Source organism: Trichosurus vulpecula, chromosome 7 (genome assembly GCF_011100635.1).
Source record: "Trichosurus vulpecula isolate mTriVul1 chromosome 7, mTriVul1.pri, whole genome shotgun sequence".
NCBI classification, from domain to species: Eukaryota; Metazoa; Chordata; class Mammalia; order Diprotodontia; family Phalangeridae; genus Trichosurus; species Trichosurus vulpecula.
Window position 1 is genome coordinate 1,779,667 of NC_050579.1, and position 22,216 is coordinate 1,801,882.

Sequence of the window (22,216 nt, forward strand, 5' to 3'; positions counted from 1 at the left end):
CATTTCTCACCTCTGTCCCCTTCTCTATGCTCACACAGCCACCATCTTTGTTCAGGCCCCTGTCACCTCTTACCTGGACTATTATAATAGTCTTCTTTAAAAAATATTTTAGGGGCGCAGTGAGTAGAGCACCGGCCCTGGAGTCAGGAGGACCTGAGTTCAAATCCAGTCTCAGACACTTGACATAGGTACTAGCTGTGTGACCTTGGGCAAGTCACCTAACCCCAACTGCCCTGCCAAAAACAAAAAAAGAAAGTATTTTACTTTTTCCCCCAATTGCATGAAAAAACAATCTTTAACATTCATCTTTAAAAAAAAACAATCTTTTGTTTGGTCCTAAATTCTTCCTTTATCCATAGATCTGACAGATAAACTATTCCATGCTCCCCTATTTTACTCATGGTATCAGCTTTTGTATCTAAAGCATGTACCCATTTTGAACTTCTCTTGGCATGTGGTGTGAGATGTTGGTCTATACCTAGTTTCTGCCATACTCATGACTAACAGGAAACGTTGAAAAAGGAGAGGGAAACTCAGCTTTCACAGCTGGGGGTGTGGGGAAGGTGCTTACATTCTAATGGCCGGTCCTCATCTTGACAGAAAGCTCTCTACATCTGGAGAAGGGAAATTCCTCAGGCTACCAGAGCTGGACCAGGGGAACCATCATCACCATAGCTAACACCCCTAGTGTGACTACTGTGGGCCAAGAACTTTCCAATTGGCTCATCTGATGCTCACGACTCTGGAAGGTAGGTGCTATTATTATCTCTATTTTACAGCTGAAGAAACTGAGGCACTGTGTTGGTAACCAAAAATGGGCTCCTTAGCACTTAGTCAACAAGTGCCCTTGACTAGTTTGGCTTTTTCCCCTGAACTGAATGCTGTTTGTATGTTGGACTGGAGTAAGCTTGTCGGCCCCTTCACCTTGCTTCCCTTGCTTAAGCTGATCGAAAGAACCTGTGCTTTCCTGGTCAACCCCTTCACCTTGCTTAAGCAGATTGAAAGAACCTGTGCTTTCCTGGTCAACCCCTTCACCTTGCTTAAGCTGATGGAAAGAACCTGTGCTTTCCTGGTCAACCCCTTCACCTTGCTTAAGCAGATTGAAAGAACCTGTGCTTTCCTGGTCAACCCCTTCACCTTGCTTAAGCTGATGGAAAGAACCTGTGCTTTCCTGGTTAACCCCTTCACCTTGCTTAAGCAGATTGAAAGAACCTGTGCTTTCCCCAGTGTACCTTACACCCCCGCAGAAGCCAGATGGTTAAAAACAGCTTCCGTTGGAGCCAGAGGCTGCTATAGTTACAGCCACAGCCGAAGCTGAAGCAGGAGCTGCTGGTAGCAGAGCTGACCTATGGGAGGAAGCTGAACAAGAACTTGAGACCAGTGGGTAATCTTTTTACCATAGAGGGGAAGCATGATTTTGTTTTACACCATCATGCTTCTCTGTAGCCTCCTGGTTACTCTTGTGCGGTGTACTTATTGGGCCTGGAAGCTTTTGATTAATATGTCAAAATGGGGATGCTGGTTCATGGGTTGGTTACTGTGGAGCCTAAATACATGCTTTGATTCTTCTGCCTCCTACTTTGAGAGTTTCTTATATCCAGCGGTTCTGAACCTTTCAGACATATATATGATCCTCTTTGAGATTATAAACTCTGCCCTCCTAATACAGGCACTGAGGTGAAGTGACTAGTGTGGTTGCCCAGAATCACACAGGTAGTAAGTGTTTAAGGTGGGATTTCAACTCAGGTCCTCCTTGCTCCAAGTCCAGTATTCTAACCACTCCACCACCTTACCCTAGAACACTGTTCTCCTCTGGTTTGGTGTGTCTATCTACCAAACAACACCCAGATCCCCGGTTTGGTCTCATGAGGGCAGTGACCCAACCCAAGGGGACACTCTGAGCACAGCCCTCAGGTCAAGGGTGTCTATTGTTGTAAACAAATAAATGAACATCCTGGTCTTCTGTGCCTGGCTAGCAGGAATCTGTGCCAGATCACCCTGGGGCCAACTGGAGAAACTGAGTTTGTGAACCTATAGAACCAGTAGGTCACAGTCTCCCAGTGCCCTGAGCTCTCTAGTGGCTCTGATAGGCTGTCACAGCCACCCATAGTCACACCATGCTCCCCCTGGCTGCCCTTCCCCCTTCCATTAGAATGTCAGCTCCCTGAGGACAGGGCCTGTCTTGCCTGCTTGTATTTGTAAGGGAAGCATTTGGCACAGTGTCTGGCCAAGGAAAGCACTTAATACATTCTATGTTTCTCTGTCTCTGTGTTTCTGTCTCTCTCTCTTTCTCTCCTCTCTCTGCCTCTGTCTCTCTCTGTCTCTCTTTTTCTCTCTGTCTGTGTCTGTCTCTCCCCCACTCTTTCTCTCTGTCTCTCCCCACCCTCCACCTCTGTCTTTCTGTCTTTCTGTCTTTCTGTCTCTGTCTCTCTTTCTCTCTCCCCCCTCTTTTTTCTCCCCTACTGCTGGACAGCTCTCATCACCGGGACATCCTCCCTGACATGAAGCCTCATCTGGCCTCTTCCCAACTGCTGCCCTTTACTGCTCCTGGTCCTGTTCTCTGGGGCCAAGTAGGACCAGGCTTTTTTCTTGTCACTGTTATCGTGTTTTTGTTTTGTTTTCATTCTTATTGATGTCTTTGGTTTTAACATCACCTACATTCCCAATATATTCCTTCCCTCTTCCCTCTCCTAAAGAGACACACCTCATAACTAAGAATGCGAAATCAGCCCATATAGCAACCAAGTTTAACATCATATGCAGTGTTAGAGATAATGAGACAACATTTGTAAAAATAAATAAGTTGCCCAGGGTCGCACAGAGAGCTAGTGTCACAATCAGGATTTCAACCCAGGTACCTGTGTGACCTTGGGCACTTCTTCTACCTTCTCTTAGACACCTCATCTATAAGAAAAGCCTTGTGCCCTCTGGGGGGGGGGCTTTCAAGGGGCTTGGGTGGGGGGACTTCTTCTTTGGCTCCTGCAGATGAGAGTCCTAGAGTTGGAAGGGGCCAGAGGCTGTTGAGCTCAATCCCCTCTGTAAGGTCATTGCCTTTGATCATGGCCATTCAGACCTCACTTGAAGACTCCCAAGGAAGGGGAATCGACCATCTCCCACCCTACTTCTGGACAGGTCTAACTGATGGGAAGCTTCCCCTTACATCAAGAACACATCTGCCTCCACCCACTGCTCCTGGCTCTACAACAGCTAGTTCTATCTTTCTTTACAGTGGACCTATGGAAGAAGCTGTCACGCGGCCCTCCTTCCCCCCCCCTAAACCACACACAGGGCATCTTCTCTTTTTCAGGCTAAACATCCCCATTTCCTTCAGCCAGGCCTCATCTCCAGTCCCCTCATACTCTAGATGCCCACCGGCTTGCCTGCCCTTCCTAAAATGCGGCTACGAATCCAGTACCCCAAACAGGTTGTGATCACAGCCCTGTGTGGCAGGACTCTTGCCTCTCTCCACGTGGATGCTTGGCCTCTCCCAGATCCTGTTAGGGATTTTGGGAGCAGCTACCTCTCACTGTTGACTCATATTGAAGTGCTTTCAGTTTGCTGAAAGCTCTGGCTCTTTTCTGCACAGACTCTTGTCAGCCTGTTCTTGTGAAGTGATTACTTGAACCCAAGTAGGTGACTTTGCATTTATCCCTTTTCTATCTCATCTTATTAGATTTGGCTCAATGTTCTAGCCCCTGGGCTTCTGACTCTTCATCCAATTTATTCACTATTCTTTGGAGCTTCCTCTTATCTGCAAGTGTGAGAATGAAGCCCTCATCCAAATCAGGGGAAAATTTGGTGAACTGGCGAGCCAAGAGCCAATCCCTGGGCCGGTGAGCTGCAGACCTTCCTCCAGTCTGACGCAGCCGCTCCAAATGCAGTTGTTAATCAACATTAGAATGCAGCAGGGAGGGGGCTGAGCCAAGATGGCAGCTGGTAAGCAGGGAATAATGTGAGCTCCATACGGAGACCCTCCAAAAACTTATAAAAATGGCTCTGAACCAATTATAGAACGGCTGAACCCACAAAACAGCAGAGTGAAGTAGGGCTCCAGCCCAGGACAGCCTGGATGGTCTCTGGGTGAGGTCTATCCCACACGGAGCTCGGAACTGGGAGCTGGGATCTGGGAACGGAGTGGAGCAGAGCCCAGCCTGAGCGGCGTGGACCATCCAGACCAGAAGCCGGGTGGAGGGGGCCATAGCGCCCTGAATATGTGAGCTGCGGCAGTTACGAGACTTCTCAACCCACAAACACCAAAGACTGTGGAGAAGGTTAGTGGGAAAAGCTGCGGGAGTGGAAGGAGTTTGCGGTTCGGCTTCCAGCCCCGGGGGCAGCGGAGGTGGGGCAGCTACAGCTGTTGTTACTTCCCCATCCAGGCCCACCTGGTGGGAGGAATTAAGTGGCGGATCAGAGCAGGGGTGCACAGCCTGCCGAAGATCTAAGCCCAGTTCGGGTTGGGGGTTGGGGAAGGAGCAGTGCTGGTGTGGCAGAGCTGGCACCTTCCCCCCAAACATGGAACATAGAACTCTGTAATCTACAAGCAGTCGTACCCCACTGAAAAACTCAAGGGTCAAGTTAGTTGGCTGGGAATATGGCCAGGCAGCGAAAACGCACCAAGATTCAGTCTCAGACTTTGCATTCTTTCTTTGCTGACAAAGAAGACCAAAACATACAGACAGAAGAAATTAATAAAGTCAAAGAGCCTACAACGGAAACCTCCAAGAAAAACAGGAACTGGTCCCAGGCCATGGAAGAGCTCAAAAAGGAGTTGGAAAAGCAAGTTAGAGAAGTAGAGGAAAAATTGGGAAGAGAAATGAGAAGGATGCGAGAAAACCATGAAAAACAAGTCAATGACTTGCTAAAGGAGACCCAAAAAAATACTGAAAAATACACTGAAGAAAACAACACCTTAAAAAACAGACTAACTCAAATGGCAAAAGAGCTCCAAAAAGCCAATGAGGAGAAGAATGCCTTGAAAGGCAGAATTAGCCAAATGGAAAAGGAGGTCCAAAAGACCACTGAAGAAAATACTACTTTAAAAATTAGATTGGAGCAAGTGGAAGCTAGTGACTTTATGAGAAATCAGGATATTATAAAACAGAACCAAAGGAATGAAAAAATGGAAGACAATGTGAAATATCTCCTTGGAAAAACCACTGACCTGGAAAATAGAATCCAGGAGAGATAATTTAAAAATTATTGGACTACCTGAAAGCCATGATCAAAAAAAGAGCCTAGATACCATCTTTCAAGAAATTATCAAGGAGAACTGCCCTGATATTCTAGAGCCACAGGGCAAAATAGAAATTGAAAGAATCCATCGATCACCTCCTCAAATAGATCCCAAAAAGAAATCTCCTAGGAATATTGTTGCCAAATTCCAGAGCTCCCAGATCAAGGAGAAAATACTGCAAGCAGCCAGAAAGAAACAATTTGAGTATTGTGGAAACTCAATCAGAATAACCCAAGATCTGGCAGCTTCTACATTAAGAGATCGAAGGGCTTGGAATGTGATATTCCGGAGGTCAATGGAGCTAGGATTAAAACCTAGAATCACCTACCCAGCAAAACTGAGTATCATGTTCCAAGGCAAAATATGGACTTTTCAATAAAATAGAGGACTTTCAAGCTTTCTCAGTGAAAAGACCAGAACTGAATAGAAAATTTGACTTTCAAACACAAGAATCAAGAGAAGCATGAAAAGGTAATCAAGAAACGGAAATTGCAAGGGACTTACTAAAGTTGAACTGTTTTGTTTACATTCCTACATGGAAAGATGAGGTGTATGATTCATGAGACCTCAGTATTAGGGTAGTTGAAGGGAATATGCATATATATATATGTTTATGTATATATATGTGAATGTGTATGTATGTATGTATCTATGTGTATATGTATGCATGTGTATGTAGGTATATATATATGTGTGTGCCTTTATATGTGTATATACATATATATGTATATATATGTGTATATATATATGTATATGTGTGTGTATATATATATATTATATATATATGTAAAAGAGAGAGAGCAGACACAGGGTGAGTTGAAGATGAAGGGAAGATATATAAAAGAAATAAAATGAAATTAAGGGATGAGAGAGCAACATACTGAGAGAGGGAGATAGGGAGAGATAGAATGGGATGGATTATCTCCCATAAAGGTGACAAGAGGAAGCAGTTCTGTGGGAGGAGGGGAGAGGGCAGGTGAGGGGGGAATGAGTGAACCTTGCTCTCATCGGATTTGGCCTGAGGAGGGAATACCATACATACTCAGTTGGGTATCTTACCCCACAGGAAAGAAGAGGGAGGAAGATAAAAAAAAAAATAAAAGGGGGGGGGATGATGGAAGGGAGGGCAGATGGGGGTGGAGGTAATCAAAACAAACACTTTGGAAAGGGGACAGGGTCAAGGGAGAAAATTCAATAAAGCGGGATGGGTTGGGAAGGAGCAAAATGTAGTTAGCCTTTCACAACATGAGTATTGTGGAAGGGTTATACATAATAATACATGTGTGGCCTATGTTGAATTGCTCGACTTCTTAGGGAGGGTGGGTGGGAAGGGAAGAAGGGAGAGAATTTGGAACTCAAAGTTTTAAAAACAGACGTTCAAAAACAAAAAAAAAAAGTTTTTGCATGCAACTAGAAAATAAGATACACAGGCAATGGGGCGTAGAAATTTATCTTGCCCTACAAGAAAGGAAGGGAAAAGGGGATGGGAGGAGAGTGGGGTGACAGAAGGGAGGGCTGAATGGGGATCAGGGCAACAGAATATACATCATCTTGGAGTGGGGGGGGAGGGTAGAAATGGGGAGAAAATTTGTAATTCAAACTGTTGTGAAAATCAATGCTGAAAACCAAATGTGTTAAATAAATAAATTAAAAAAAAAAGATAACAAAAAAAAAAGAATGCAGCAGGGACTGTTTTGTCCTTTGTATTTGTATCCCGAGTACCTGGCACATAGTAGGTGCGTAATGAAGACTATTTTATTGATTGGTTGAACTACCTCTGTCCATTTGAAAATGTTTGGTGGGGGCAGCTAGATGGCACAGCGAGTAGAGCACCAGTCCTGGAGTCAGGAGGAACTGAGTTCAAATACAGCCTCAGACACTTGACACTTACTAGCTGTGTGACCTTGGGCAAGTCACTTAACCCCAATTGACCTGCCTCCCCCCCTCAAAAAAAAACAAAGAAAAAAATGTGATGTTTTTTAAAGACAAAAACAAGGAAAATAGAAAAAAATCAGCACAACTGATGAATACATTGAAAGAGTCTGGAATCATGTTCTCTGTATGATGCTTGTGGGCAGTGAGGTGGCGGAATAGACAGAGTGCTCGGCCTGGACTCAGGAGGACCTGAGTTCAGATCTAGCCTCAGACACTTACTAGTTGTATGACCCTGGGCAAGTCACTTAACCCTGTTTGCCTCCACTCCAGTAATATTACCAAGAAAATTCCAAATGGGGTCACGAAGAGTTGGACACCACTGAACAACAACATAATGCTTGTGGGTCCCCCACATAAACAAAGGTGTGGGGGTGTCTTCTCCTATCTCTTAAGACCTGCTTGTTGATGGAGCCACTTCCAAATCTGCCTCATTATAAATCCTATAAAAACCTCTGATGCCTACATCTCTCCCTCTTGTCTACAGAGATGGCACCTGTGACTGTGAAATGCTTTGCTGAAATCCAGGTAGCACAGGGAGGTCCCATGCAATAGGGAACCTAAAACAGATGCCAGCAGTCAGAGTCTGGAGTTGGCCCCACAGAGCACAGGTCTAGGGTGGAAGGCTCAGGGCTCCACCATTCATCACATCCACCCAGGAAAACACGATCTGCAAATCTCCTCCAAAGAATCGAGGAAGGAGAAGAGAGACTTACTTGACCGTCTGATCCCAGTTGCACCAGAGGCCCTTCTCGATCTCGTCCATTTCCAGTTTAAACTTGGTGAGGCAGAGCTCATTCATGAGTTGGCCAAAGTCCACTTCTGGGCAGGCGGTGACCATGACCAAGTGGTGACCTGAAACAGAGAAATGGAAAAGGGAGCTTTCTCACTGGAATGCCCAAAGGGGGAAGTGGAGCAGAGTGGAAAGGGCAGCAGGCCCAGATACAGGAGAGACCTACCTTCAAATCTCACCTGGGCCATTCTCTGAAGCTGTTTGCTCATCTGTAAAATGGGCCTTGATGAGAAACAATATGATAAAATCCTGCCTCTGAACACATGCCAGCTGTGTGACCCTGGATAAATCATCAAACCTCAGTGCTCCAGGTTACACATTTCACATTGATATGCATTAGTGGAGGGACATTTCCATGTAGGTGAAATCACGGGTGTGAATTTTAAACACACATACACATACACACGTCTTTGTTCTTGTTAATACTTTCTAGTTTAACCTGGGGTAGTAGAAAGAGCTCTGACTCTGGAGTATGAAGACCCGAGTTCAAATCCTGCCTCTAATGCTTACAACCCATGTGACATTGGGCACCTCACAATATTTCTCTGGACCTCAGTTTCTTGGTCTGTAAAAAGGGTGGGTTGGACTAGCCAGCCTTCGAGGTCCCTCCTGACTCCAGACCCATGACTTTGTAAGCCTGGAGAGCAGAGCCAGGCTCAGGGGAGGGGCTCCTTGCTTTGACCCTTCATCACACCTTCTGAAAGAAGGGATTTTCAAACTTTTGCTGCTGAGGCTCCAAAGGCCCCACATTCTGAGAACAGAGGACAATAAGGAATCATCATATTAGCAAGGAGGGACATTTCTGTGGCCCTCAGCCACCTTCAAGGTGCTCCACCAACCCCATCTCAGCTGAGCCTCCCAATAACCCTGGAGGAGACAGGTGCACGGTTCCCACTTTACAGATGTGGATACTGAGGTCTGAGAGGGGAGATGTCACACAGCTACTCAGCCTCAGAGAAGAACTTGCACCCGAGCCCCACGCTATGACCTTGCATTGTGTCAATGAGCTGCGAGAGGTGAGGTCATACTAAGCAGCCTGAAAGGTGATGGGGCAGCCAAGGAAGCCTGAGCAGCCACTATGCTGGGACGGGAAGCTCATCTCTGAGTCTGAGTCCTCAGAGCGGCCTGAGACCCAAAGGGGCCAGAATGGGGCCAGACACCGATCAGACACTATTTTGAACCTGCTGAGTTTGTGATGGGGGTGGGGCGTCCAGGTGGACAGAAAGGGTTTTACGGTTTACAAAATAACTTACAAATATTATCCCATTCTATCCTTCCACCAAGCCTGCAAGATGTGTTGTTATCATTATTATTAATTATCCCATGTTACAGATGAGGAAGAGGAAGCAAGGGAGCGAAGTGTCTGAGCCCGAGTCATACAGTGCTGAGGCAGAATTCTAACCCAGGGTTTACTGATTCCAAGACCAGCTCTCTAGAAACCTTGACGCCTGGGCGCCCCTTGCCGGGATAGAGATTAGAAAGAAAAAGAGACTGACTAGGTCCTTGCCCTCAGGGAGCTTACAGCATGGAAAACTAGGCAGGGTTGGGGTGGGGCTCAGCCATAGGCACCCACCCATCCCACCCCTGTACCTGCTCCTCAAGTCATCTGAGATAGCAGGCAGAGATTTAGTGACTTCCCCAGGGTCACACAGCCAGTATGTGTCAGGGGCAGGATTTCAACCGAGGTCTTTCTCACTGCAAGGCCTCTCTCCATCCACTAACCCACAGCTGCCTCTCTCTCTGCCTCTTTTTGAATTTGCTTTGCCAGCTTGGTGCCGGACTTGCTCCTCCCCCTAGCATGAGAATGCTAGGCAGCAGGCTCGGGAGTTTCCAGTATTCTGTAGGATTCTATCTGAACAGAGATAAGGGGGAGGGGAGATCGGGCAGGTCAAGTGGAGACAGACCCAGCTGAGTATAAAGCCATGGGGCTGGTTGGACCAGGGGGCGTCTCTTCTCGGGGCTTCTCTGGTGAACAGGATCTCAGTGGGCTCCGAGCCACGGGGAGCTGGTAGGGTGTGACTGGGAAGCCTGTGGAGCATCACATTCATGGAATACTTGGGGAGCAGATGCCTCAGAGCAGAGACACGGCAGCCTCCAGACCCTGACTTGCAGTCACAGGAAGACAGGTGGTCCATCCCCCAGCCCAAGGGCATTACTCTGACAATGGGGTCCTTCACCTTCCTGGCTCCTGGCCCCTTTGGCAGGCTGTCTGGTACAGCCTCGGGACCCCTTCAAGGGAACCATGTTTGTAAATGCATAAAATAAAGCAAAACACCCAGAATTGCAAAGGAAACCAATTATACTGAAATGCAGTTATCGGAAAATTTAAAAGCAAGTTCATGGCTGCCATGTTGGGAACTCCTTAGAGCTAACCACAATCAATGCCAAGGACCCCAGAAACTCCATACTAATAATGCAGAGTTTTATGGTGAGAAAATGCTCCCATATATGTCATCTCACTAGAACCATATAACTACCCTTTGAGGCTGAGAGGGCAAGGGTTTTCCCTGCATCAGCCCTCAAATCCCACCAGTTAGGAGTCTGGCCTTCCTCGGGGTGCATTCCCTCTGGGGGCATGGGGGGGCTAAGAGACATTTCTCTCAATGTCAAAAGCAAAATGGGCCTTGGGGTTCCCTGTCTGGTTCTTGGGAGGGGGAGGGAGAGTCCTAATGGGCTCATGCATATAAAGCTATGAGTGACCTTAAAGATTATAGGGTCAAACAGGATCACAGCTCAAGGGGTGTGAGGGGCTAATCGGCCCATTTCAAAGATGAGGAAGGTGAGGCCCAGAAAAGTTCAAGGACAGACCCAAGGTCACAGTAGGAGCCTATAATCCCAAGGTCAAGTGACTAGCCCAAGGTCACAGAGCTAAGGAATAGAACCGGAGTTTAAATGCAGAGACAGAGACACCCTCCCTCTGCATTTTTCCATTTCCTCAGCACAAAAGACATGTTCAGGCCCATCTCAGAGTCAGCTGCCCTTGAAAAGCTTAAGAGGAAAAAACAAAACCAACTGGCCAGACCGCTGCCTTCTTCTCTAAGTGAAAAGACATTTATAGCTTCCATCATGCCCTGAACACTACTTATGCATTGCCAAAGGATTTTCACACAGTTGTCTGGGAGCCAAGCAGTCCGTTCCTAGCAGCGAACCCGGAATTCAGTCACTGCTAATGCTTGCCTTGAGAGGAGCCACCATGGGCCCAGGTACAAGAGCACCAGGCATTCAACCTGGCAAGTTGAGGCAAGAAAGCTTCTTTGTGTTCTATTGAGTTAAGCAGACAAGGCTTCCCAGGCCCGCTGCCTTCCCCTCCTGGCTCTGCCTGTCTCCTCCCAAACTGATGCTCAGAAATGAACGAAATCAAAAGAATGATGAAATTCATGAAACCCCAGAACTTCAAAGTAGCTGGTAACCTTCACCAAAGACACTGCCTGCTGGGAACAACGACTGTAGGTTCAGAGATCAGGAATTGCAAGGGACCTTGGAGGTCATCCAGGCCAACCTCTTCACTTTACAGGTGAGGAAACTGAGGCCCAGAGCAGTCACGCCACAGTTGCCAATGGCAGAAGTGGCGCATTCTAACCTCCTGACTGGAAGCTTCAGAAATGCCAGGTAGGCAATGGACCAGCCATCCCACAGAGCTGGGGACATCTGACACCCGTAGAAGCCTGCCAGTCTCAGGGATCTGAGCCATCCCTTGGTATTCACAAGACTGGCTTGGACAGATTGACCAAATGAAAGCAGCACAAATGGGATGTTATGGTTGGACCTGGGTTCAAATCTTGCTTCAGGGTGAGTGATCCTGGACAAATCACTTCCACGTGATTCTCACTGATGCTGGGAGCTTCAGATTGCTCTGCTGTAAAATGGGCATAGTTCTTGCACTGCCCGCTTCAGTGTTGTCAAGGGAGAACCAGGGATGTCTATGTGAAATGGGCAACGCAAAGACTGTCCCCCTTTTACAGGAGAGGAAACTGAGGCCGAGAGGTAAAGGAGCTTCCAATTCAATAAGCTAAAAACCTACTACATGCTAGACCGGGGCTGTCCAAAGCGTGGGCTGCGCACCCCCATGTGGCCCGCCTGTGTCCACCACAAGCGCAGAAATGGGCACAAACGCTTTAGTTAAAGCATTTATGTCAATGTCCATGCCTGTAGTAAACACGGGCGGGCACCGCAAAGTCACACTGCGGCTGCCCTTTGGACAGCCCTGGGCTAGACACCGTGCCAAGTGTTGAGATGTCAGATAAGATGGAAAAGAGCCTGCCCCACAAAGCTTAAGTTCATTCTGCTGGAGGGAAGACGGAGAAGTTTCAACAAGCTAGATACAAAGTGATACAAAGTGACTGTGTGCGTGTGTGTGCACGCGCGCCCCCGGGGTGGGGGTGGGGGTGGGGATAAAGCAGGCAAAGCGCTGCATGTGGGTTCTCCCTTTTGATCCTTCTAACAACTGTGAGTAATTGTTATTGGTCCCCTTTTATAGGTGAGGAAACTGAGGCTTAGAGAAGGAAGGGAACAACCACTCATTAAGCACCTACTGTGTACCAGGCACTGTGCCAAGTACTTTACACATATTATCTATTTATAGTTGGGGAAACCAAGGCAGACTGAGGTTCGAAATGTCTTGCCCAGGGTCACATGGCATCTGACCCCAAGTTGGGCACTCCATCCACTGTACCACCTAGCTGTCATAAGAGCACTGATATGTTGGGGGCAGAGGAGGAACGAACACTGTCGTGTTGGCAATGCTTGATTTGCTCTCTTAAAGGAGCTAGGGGTTCCGAGAATCTTAGCGGGAGGAGGGAAACGCGTTCTAGGGACGAGGCAGCGTCTGTGCGGAGGTCTGGAGTTTGCCTGGAGCCCAGAGCCCGCAGAGTGGTCCAAGAAAACAGGCTGGAGGCGGATGGGGGGGCTTTGCAATGCCACACGCAGGAGTCGATGTTTTCTCCCGGAGGCAGGAGGGAGCCGTGGAGGCTTCCTGAGCAGGGGAAGGACCGAGGAAGATCAGTTTGGCAACTGCGGCGAGAAGAGACGGGAGAGGGATGGGACCGGAGGCACAGAGGACAGTTAGGACGAACTGCAAAAGTCTGGGTGAGAAGTGCTGATTTCTTCCCTGGGGTCACACATCTGGTGGTGGGAATTTTCACTCAAGTCTTGCTGAATCTAAGCTCCGCACTCTAGACCCTTTACCCATTAGGCAAACAAACAAACAAAAAAAGTCTGTAACAATAGGAGCTAACACATAAGTAGCACCTACTATGCGCTTTCTCATTTGAACCTCACAAAAACCCTGGGAGACAGGTGCTGTTATCATCCCCATTTTATGGAAGAGGAGACTGAGGCAAACAGAGGTGGACTGACTTGCCCAAGGTCTTATAGCTGACTCAAGGCTCAGCTCCAAGCGCTGTCCCGAGGTAGACGAGTAGCTGTTCACTGAAGCACACCGAGCCTCAGTTTTCCTTTCTCTACAACAGGAATAACAATTGAAGTCCTGTGGTACTGATGTGGCAGTCAAAAGACCTGAGTTCAAATCCCACCTGTGATGTTGACCACCTAGCTGGACCCTATTTGTAAAATGAGGAAGTTGGACCGAGTGGCCCCTGAGGTTGCTTCCAGCTTTAAATTTTAGAATCCCATGGTGCCCCTTCACAGGCTTAAGTGAGATGATGTATGTGAGCTCACTATGCCAGCATTAGAAATAAAGAAAAAAAAGTCACCGGATCCAGTCTGGAAGATAGTGACTAACCCTGACCCCATGGCTAAGGAGATCAATTATTTTCTTAAATCAAGACTGCGTACAAACCACCATAAAAAACCCAAACCAAGCCCGATTTCTATGAACGCGCTTCTTTGAATTCCCATGGTAACACATTCCACTCCAAATATGCTCAATCAAGAATTCTTTCCCAGAGTTAACCTGCTTCCCTCATGTGCCAGAGAAGAAGGGACAAGAGTGGGAGGCAGCTGTGGGTGATGGGAAAGGAGAGAAACATCCTCAGGAGAGACAATCCCTAATTATGACACCGCTCTTTTGTTCTCCACTGTATATTGGAATGTTTGTGTTGGTTGGTAATTGTCAAGTTCATAATAAAAAGCAGAATTCTTGTTGAAAAGGCAGGCGTGAAGTTGAAGGAGGCGTGAAGTTAGAATTCTGGGAAGGGAATTTTGGCTTGGAATCCAAGAGAGCTCTTGCAATCCCCAGTTTCCAGGAAGAAGGAGCTGACTGTGATTAGTTCTGGGTGACCAGTTAAGGAACCACATGGATTGGTCAGTTGGCCTGGGGGAGGGTGGCCAGGATGGTGAAGGACCTTGCATCCATGTCACTTAGGATCTGATTGAAAGAACTAGGAGTGTTTAGCCTGGAGAAGACTCAAGGGAGACATAATGGCTGTCCTTAAGAATTGAAATGGCAGGGACATAGAAGGGGGATTAGCTTTGTTCTGTCTGGTTGGACCTGGGGGGAAGGTATAAAGAATCCTGTTTAGGGCTGATGTCCAGAGAAGCTATATAAGGATGAGAGCTGTCCCCTGGGCTGCTGGGGCGGGGTGACTGGGGGGGACTTACTAGACATTCCCCTTTACTGGAGAACAAAGGCTGGATCATCACCTGTCTGGATCTTTGTAGGTGGGATTCTTTTTTCAGGCTGAACTAGACGGCCAATGAATTACCTTCCAGCTCTGAAATTCTCTGATCCTCTCTCTGGAAGCCACTGGAAAAAGCCTTATCAGTGGGGAAGAGTTACATTTCATAGGGCATTAGAGCTGGAAGGGACCCATCCAGTCTAACATCATCCTTTTAGAGGGGAAGAAAGTGGAGGCCAAAGACACAAACGGATTGACTCTCCGTATCCTGGAATCCTGGAGAATTCTGGAGTTGGGAGGGATCTCAGAGGCTGGCTAGTCCAACATACACTTGGACAGGAATCCCCTGAGAAGTAGTCTTCTGGACTTTACTGGAAGACCACCAGTGAGGGATTAAAGAGGAATTAATTCAACATGCTTAGTAAGAACATGCTTTGCCATGATTACACACAGTGTCCATAGGGAGAGGACAATTGTACCGAGTCACACACACACATATACACCCATTGGAAATATATGTGGTATTTGGGGGCATTCAAAATCCTCTTTCCTCATATAGCTCTCTCTGCAGTCCAGTTTCCAAACCAAACCCTCCATCTAACCGATAGACAGACCAGGTTCTTCCTGCTCCTTGAGGGCAGGGATTTTTATCTCTGTATCCCCAGCCCCCTGAACTATATGTGTGAACCACATAGCAGGCACTTAATACATACTTACGGTTTGACTGATTGGCTATTATGAGCTATGTCCCCACATTTCCTGGGGTTGCTAAGTGTCCCAGATATATCCCCAGAGCCCTGTCACGTGACTCCCCCCCAAAACAAACAACCTCTCCCCTCCTCCCCAAAATGGTATCAGTTCTTCTCCTTGGTAGGGATTGTTACTACAATTAAATCGAAGGGGCTTGGGGAATGGGTGAGGAAGGAGAGGTGAGGAAGAGGGGGATGTGGAGTGGGGGATTAAAAGGTTGAGCCCTCCTCTCGGCAATGACCTCTAAGATGCTTGACCTCGATTTGGAGAAACAACAGCCAGCTCCCAGACACCATCCCACGGTCCGCCTCTTCCTAAAAGCTCTTAACCTTTGGGGAAGCAGGGCTTGCCCCGCCTCCCTCTCTCCCTCTCTTCCCTTCTTCCCTTTCTGCTGAGCTACAAGGAGCCGCTGAAGCTGTCCAAAGCGAAGCTGGCCTGCCCTACTTTAGTATGCACAATGTCTGCGTTGAATGACTGAAGGCTCCCTCTGACAGTTGGTCCAGCACCCAGAGCTGTCTCTGCAAGAGGATTTTCACAGCTGGAGATTTCAGCTCTTTTTCGGCTCAGTTAAAGTGCTCGGGCTAACTCTGCTGAGAGGTCCAACGGCACCAATGGTGCTGGACATCAGAGCTCAGGAATGTCTCCAGTAAGCAAGCCTCTGTCCCACCCAGGACACAGAAGCATAAACTGAGAGTGGAAAGAGCCCCCGGGCACCCCTAATCCAGTCCCTTCATTTCATTCGGTGGAACTTCTCTTTTTGCTTCACAAGCATTTGTTTTCTCTGCTTTTCACCTCCTTCCCCTCAAAAAAAAAAAGAAAAGAAAAAAGAAAAGAAAGCCTTTGTAACAGATATGCCAGTCAAGCAAACCAAATGACTTCATTGGGCACATCCAAAAATCAATGTCTCATCCTGTCCCCAGAGTGCATCGCTGCTGTCAGGAGATGGGCAGCATGATTTATTGTTGGTACTTTTAAGTCACGTCTGGCCACTGATTGACCAACATCCCCCACCTGTTTTACAGACAGATAAACTGAGGCATCCCTGAAGCTCAGCCCTGATCATGTCACACTCATCGGCTGAAAGAGTTCCAGAGGATTCTTCCATGCTCAATGCTCATGACTCCCCCTCCTGCCCTTTGGGTTCCAACCACATGAGATTGCTTGCAGTTTCTTGTACAGGACATTCCCCCATGCCTGGAATGTTCTCCCTACTCACCACTGACTCTCTGGATCCCTGTTTTCCTCTGAGACTCAACTTGAATATCACCTTCTACGGGATGCTTTTCTGGTTCTACTCCCTCCTCGTCTCCAGCCCCAACTACTAGTGTCTTCCCCTCTCAGATCACCATCCTTCTACTCTGCACGTGGGCAGTTAGGTGGTAGATAATAGAGACAGAGTCCTGGAGTCAGGAGGACCTGAGTTCAAATTTGGCCTCAGACACTTACTAGCTGTGTGAACTTGGACAAAAATGAGCTGAAGAAGGAAATGGCAAACCACTCCAGCATCTTTACCAAGAAAACCCAAACAGGTTCACAAAGAGTCAGATAAGACTGAAATGAATGAACAACACTCTATATGTATGTTATGCACACCTAATAACTTACACATTGTCTCCTATTAGAATATAAACTCCTTGAAGGCAGGGACTGATTTTATTTTGTCTCTGCATCCCTAGCATTTAGCATAGTGCCTGGAACATCTCAGTTCTTTAATGAATGCTTCACTGATTAGAGGCATTCATCACTAGATTCGAGAGGAATCGTTTCCAGGTGGTTTTTGGATTGTTCCAGATCTTACAAAGCCCAGCACCTGACTCTGGTCTGGATTTACCTTGACCTTGGAAAGGGTCTAGTTTAAGTGGAGCAAATATTTACCATCCCACAACAAACAGGGGAGAGCTGTCTCCCTCCTCCTCCCAGGCTGCTCTCTCAGACACTCCCATTCCCTGAAGAACAGGTGAGATGCCCAGCTGCCCCACCCCACCTCTCCCCAAGGAAATGATTTTCAAGAGTGTGAACCTGGGGAGTGCCAATGTCAGAGAGTCTCCAACTCCAAGTAAGTACATGAAAGGAATCAGAAGGAAGGTTGGAGCCATCTAGCTCCAACCTACACCGGAACAAGGATCCCCTCAATACCGCAGCCTCCCAGAGGGCTTCAAGCTTCTGCATAAAGACCTCCAGGGAATGGAAATGCAATCAGGGCACCTGGATGTGAAACCTGATTCTGCCACTTACTCCCTCTGTGACCTAGGGCAAGTCACATATCCCTGGGCCTCAGCGGCTTCATTTATAAAAGGAGGTCCTTCTAAGCCAATGACCTAAGACACCTCTCAAGGCAACCTTTTCCACGGTGGGATAAGTGTAATTGTTAAAAAGTTTTCCTGACAACAAACCTGTGTTGTCAGTACGGGCTCCCCCCCCCCCTTAGTCCTCCATACATCTCCTTTCTGGAGCCTTGCAATGCCTCAGATCTCAGGGCCTGCTGAGTCCGACACATCCTCGAACAAGAATCTCCTCTCTGAGAAACCAGATGAGGAGTCATCTGAGCTTAGCTGGGAAAACTCCAGGGAGAGGGAATAAGGGCTGCCCATGAATTCCTTGGAGCAAAAGCAGAACCAGGAAGAGCAGCATCTTAACCAGAGCGGGGCAACCAGCTGAGCTCTGGGACGTTGACTATAAATGGGACCAGCCTCTTGTTGCAACAATTGGGCTAGCAGCTGTTGTGGGGGTGAAAGACCAACACAAGCCCAACAACAAAAATGCTGCCAGCACAGGATCTTTTGATCTGCCTTACTAAGGAAAGCAACATTAAGGGGTTAACAACCTTATTTCAATCCAACATACAAATATCATTCACTTAGTTCAGGGGAAAAAACCAGCACCCTGAACTTCAGAGCAAATACAAATTACAAACATACATTATAAACAGACCAAATATAATTCATAGTTACCAAGAAACCAACATCTGAGTTCAGGAGCTGGGGAGCTCATAACAACGGCTGGCCCAGAGTCCTGTGCCACTACTCCTCCTGTGGCTCAGAGCCCCTGCAAATAGCTCTGTTCTCTCTTTTTATGCACTCTTTAGCCATCATCAAATGTCATCTGAGTGACCAGAACTCAGGCTCCTACTATTGGCTCTGGTCTTAGCAACTCCCCTTAGGACCCTGAGGGCTTCACGGCCATATAGGCTTAGCACCTAGTAGATAGGGGTTTGGGCCTGGGGCTTTGCACCTAGTAAGGCTCAATCAAAGACAATTAATTTATCATTCTAACACAGTAAAAAAAGTCCCAACTTAATTTATATTACACCTCTGCCAGGTCAATACCCACAGGAGACAAGGCACTGTGAATTATTCACAGAGCAAGCTAAGGAAGATGGATTTGTCTGCTCTGCTGGGGGTGCCAACCATCATTCCTCAAGCGGCTCCCACCCCTCCCTCAGTCCCTTTGAAAAGAATGCCATTTTGGGGGCCATATCAAGGACAAAAGGAAGGTCTGGGAAGGACCAGGACCCCTGCTTGGGATGGACCGGAGGGCAACAATAGAAGGAAAGGAGAATACATGGTTCCCCTTTCTGCCTCTTTTCTCTATAAGGATCATAAATATAGGGACCCTCTAGTTGAAACCCCTCATTTTGCAGATGAGGGAACTAAGATGCAGGGAATGACTTGCATAAGGTCTTACAGGTAGCATACTATCCAGGGCTTCCCCCTCTACAGACACAGGCTGTACTTTCTACTGTACCTCCTATTACAGATGAGGAAGCCCAAGGAAGTGACTTGCCTAAGATCACATGAGTCGTAAATGGTGAAGTGAAAATTCAGATCTAGCCCTCTTTCATAGTGGCTTGTCACATCTGTACTTATACCACATTGGGAAGGACGAGGGACAAAAATAGCTAGCAGGAAAATGAGACTCAAAATACAGGGTGTCCCAAAAGTCTTAGTGCAGTTTAAAATTGCATTAATAGCTGAATTTTTTCTTTCTTTTTAATTTTTTAGTTTTCAACGTTCACTTTTATAAGATTTTGAGTTCCAAGTATTTTTCTCCCTCCCTTCCTCCCCTCCTCCCTTTCCATAATGGCAACAATACGATATAGGCTATACACGTACAATCATATTAAACGTATTTTCACACCAGTCGTGTTGTAAAAGAAGAATCAGAACAAAAGGGGAAAACCCTGAGAAAAAAAGACAGACCAAAAAAAGTGAAGAGAGTCTGCTTCTGTTTGCATTCAGACTCCATAGCTCTTTTTCTGGGTGTGGATGGCGTTTTCCATTATGAGTCTTTTGGAGTGGTCTCAGATCATCGTGTTGCTGAGAAGAGCTAAGTCTATCATAGTTAATCATTACACAACGTTGCTGTCACTGTGTACAGTATTCTCCTGGTTCTGCTCACTTCACTCAGCATCAGTTCATGCAAGTCTTTCCAGGCTTTTCTGAAATCTGCCTTCTCATCATTTCTTTTGTTAATTAATTTTTTAAATTTATTTTTAGTTTTCAACATTCAGTTTTATAAGATTTTGAGTTCTAAATTATTCCCCTTTCTTCCCCTCTCCTTTCCCCTCCCCGAGGCAGCGCGCAATCTGATATAGGCTACAATCATATTAAGCATTTCCACATTAGTCATGCCGTGAAAGAAGAAGCAGAACGAAAGGGAAAAGCCACGAGAAAGAAAAAACAGAAAGAGAAAATTGTCAGCCCTGATCTGCACTCATGGTTCTTTCTCTGCATGTGGATAACACTTTCTGTCACGAGTCTTTTGGAATTGTCTTAGATTACCGCATGCTGAGAAGAGCTGAGGCATCAACGTTGGTCATCATACGGTGCTGCTGCTACTGTGTACAATGTTCTCCTGGTCCTGCGCACTTCACTCAGCATCAACGATTTAGAGTATTTTTTCATATGACTATAGATAGCACCTTAGTGTTTAGCACAGTGCTTATTGCTTGATTGAACCACAGTCCCTCATCTCTAAAGGATCCCAGCATATGAGAGAAGTGCCTAGGAACTAGAGATAGGCAAATATTATTGTGATATTCCGATGATGGAGGAGGTAAATATTGCAAAGTATTAGCCAATAAGTATAACAATGGCTCCTGGAACAATTCTACAACATGTTACTTAAAGGGATACTCTCTCAGCACTTTGAAAAGAAAGCAGTGATCTCAGGGAGCCAGCACCGGCTCACTCACAGTGAGTCATACCAAGCAGACCTCCTTTCCTTTAATGGCAAGGCACCTAGCCTTGGAGACATGAATAATGTCATGAATATCTTATCCCTGGATCTCAGCAAGCTGTTTGGCCAAGTCAGTCATATTGGTGTTTTCTGTCCTTCCCCATCCACTGCCAGTGGTCTCCCCCAATAGCAGCTTCCCACACAGCCTCCCTGAGGAGGTCTAGCTAGGGAAAAGAATGTTAACTGTGTGACCCTGGGAAAGTCACTTTACCTTAAATGAGGGGAATAGTACTTGTACCACAAACCCCACAAGGCTATTATTAGGCTCAAAGGAGAAGATATTGTCCAGATCTGAGATCTATAAGGAATCTGTAAGGAATTCCTAGTGTGTAAACTCCTTCACTGATGCAACTTTTCCATAACTTAGAGTCTTAGAGAAGAAGCAGAGAGGTTCCTGGGTGATATAGCCCAGTGTGCGTCAGAGGCTGGCCCGGAACCCAGGTCTTCCTGACTCCTCTACCCACTAATTCCCTACAAATAATAATATAGTCATCTCATCTGATCCTTGCAACAACTGGCATCAGCTGGCAGACCTTCACACCCTAGGACGGAACACGAAAGGCTCTGCCTGGCATTCCCAGCCCTCCGTAACCTGCCTCCTCCCACCCTTCCAGTCTTCTTCCACCCTACTCCCCGACATGGTCTCTTTGATCCAGGGACATTGGCGTGCTGACTGGTTCGTGAACAGGACACCCCATCTCAGCTCTGGGTGTTCTCTCTGGTCATCCTCCATGCCTGGAACCTCTTCCTCATTTCTGCTTCCTGGCTTCCTTTAAGTGCAGAAAATTCTTTGCTTCTTCAGGAAGCCTTCTCTAACACCTCCTGATTCCAGGGCCTTCCCTCTGCTCAGTATTTCCCATATATCCTGTCATAGAGCTTGTTGTACACACGTGTTGTCTCCCCCATTAGACTGTAAGCCCCTCTAGGCAGAGACTGTCTTTTGCCTCTTTTTGTTTGCTTTGTTTGTTTGTTTGATAAATATTTACTGGCTCTCAGCACTTAATAAACATTGAATTTAATCACTGTTTAATCACAATTTAAAAACTGCATTTAATCCCATTTTATTGAAGAGAAGCCCAGAGGAGAGCAGTGACTTTTGCCCCAGACCACACAGTTCTAAGTGGCCAGGACATGTCTGAATCTGGGCTCCCTGGCTCTAAGTTGCTTTTTTCTGGGTCTGTACTGTTCTGCCCTTTGATGAATCTGGGCCAGAAGAAGTGATGATGTGAAAAATGTACTGAGACCCAGAGGTGAGGTTTGGAGGACGGTTCTCCAAGCCCAGGATGAAAGATCCAGTGAGGAGCTGTGTCCGGTGGCTTCCCTTTGGGTCAACCTGGGACGCAAAAAGTTGGTTGAAGGATGTGGGCAGGGGAGAGGAGATGCTGGTCCCCAAATCCAAGCAGTGTTTTTTTTTTTTTCTGTTCTCTGCTTCCTTTATAAGTTCTTCCCATCCCACCCAAGACTGCAAGCCTGATGCCCTCTAGTCCTTTGTAGCCCAGTAGACATCTCTGGCCAAAACCTTTGGCAATCTGCTGTCCTCAGCTAGCTGCGAATGAGCCGGCTTAAGACGAGGCCCAGCTCCAGCTGCAGCTTGGGGACAAAGCCCATAGAGGACTCAGCAGGGGTTCCTGTAAAGAAGCCCACCCAATGTCCTGCATACTAGCGAGTGGCTTTCCAACTCCCAGCCACTTCCAA

The 22,216-nt window shown here is 47.0% G+C and overlaps 1 protein-coding gene across 1 annotated transcript in view; it reads right to left on the bottom strand.

Moving 5' to 3' along the window:
* Positions 1-22,216, bottom strand: part of RAMP1 (receptor activity modifying protein 1) — a 97,463-nt gene that overhangs the window by 61,733 nt on the left and 13,514 nt on the right. Inside the window, exon 2 of the mRNA XM_036768014.1 lies at positions 7,882-8,020. Coding sequence (XP_036623909.1) covers positions 7,882-8,020 — 139 coding nt within the window. The remainder of the gene's footprint in view (positions 1-7,881; positions 8,021-22,216) is intronic.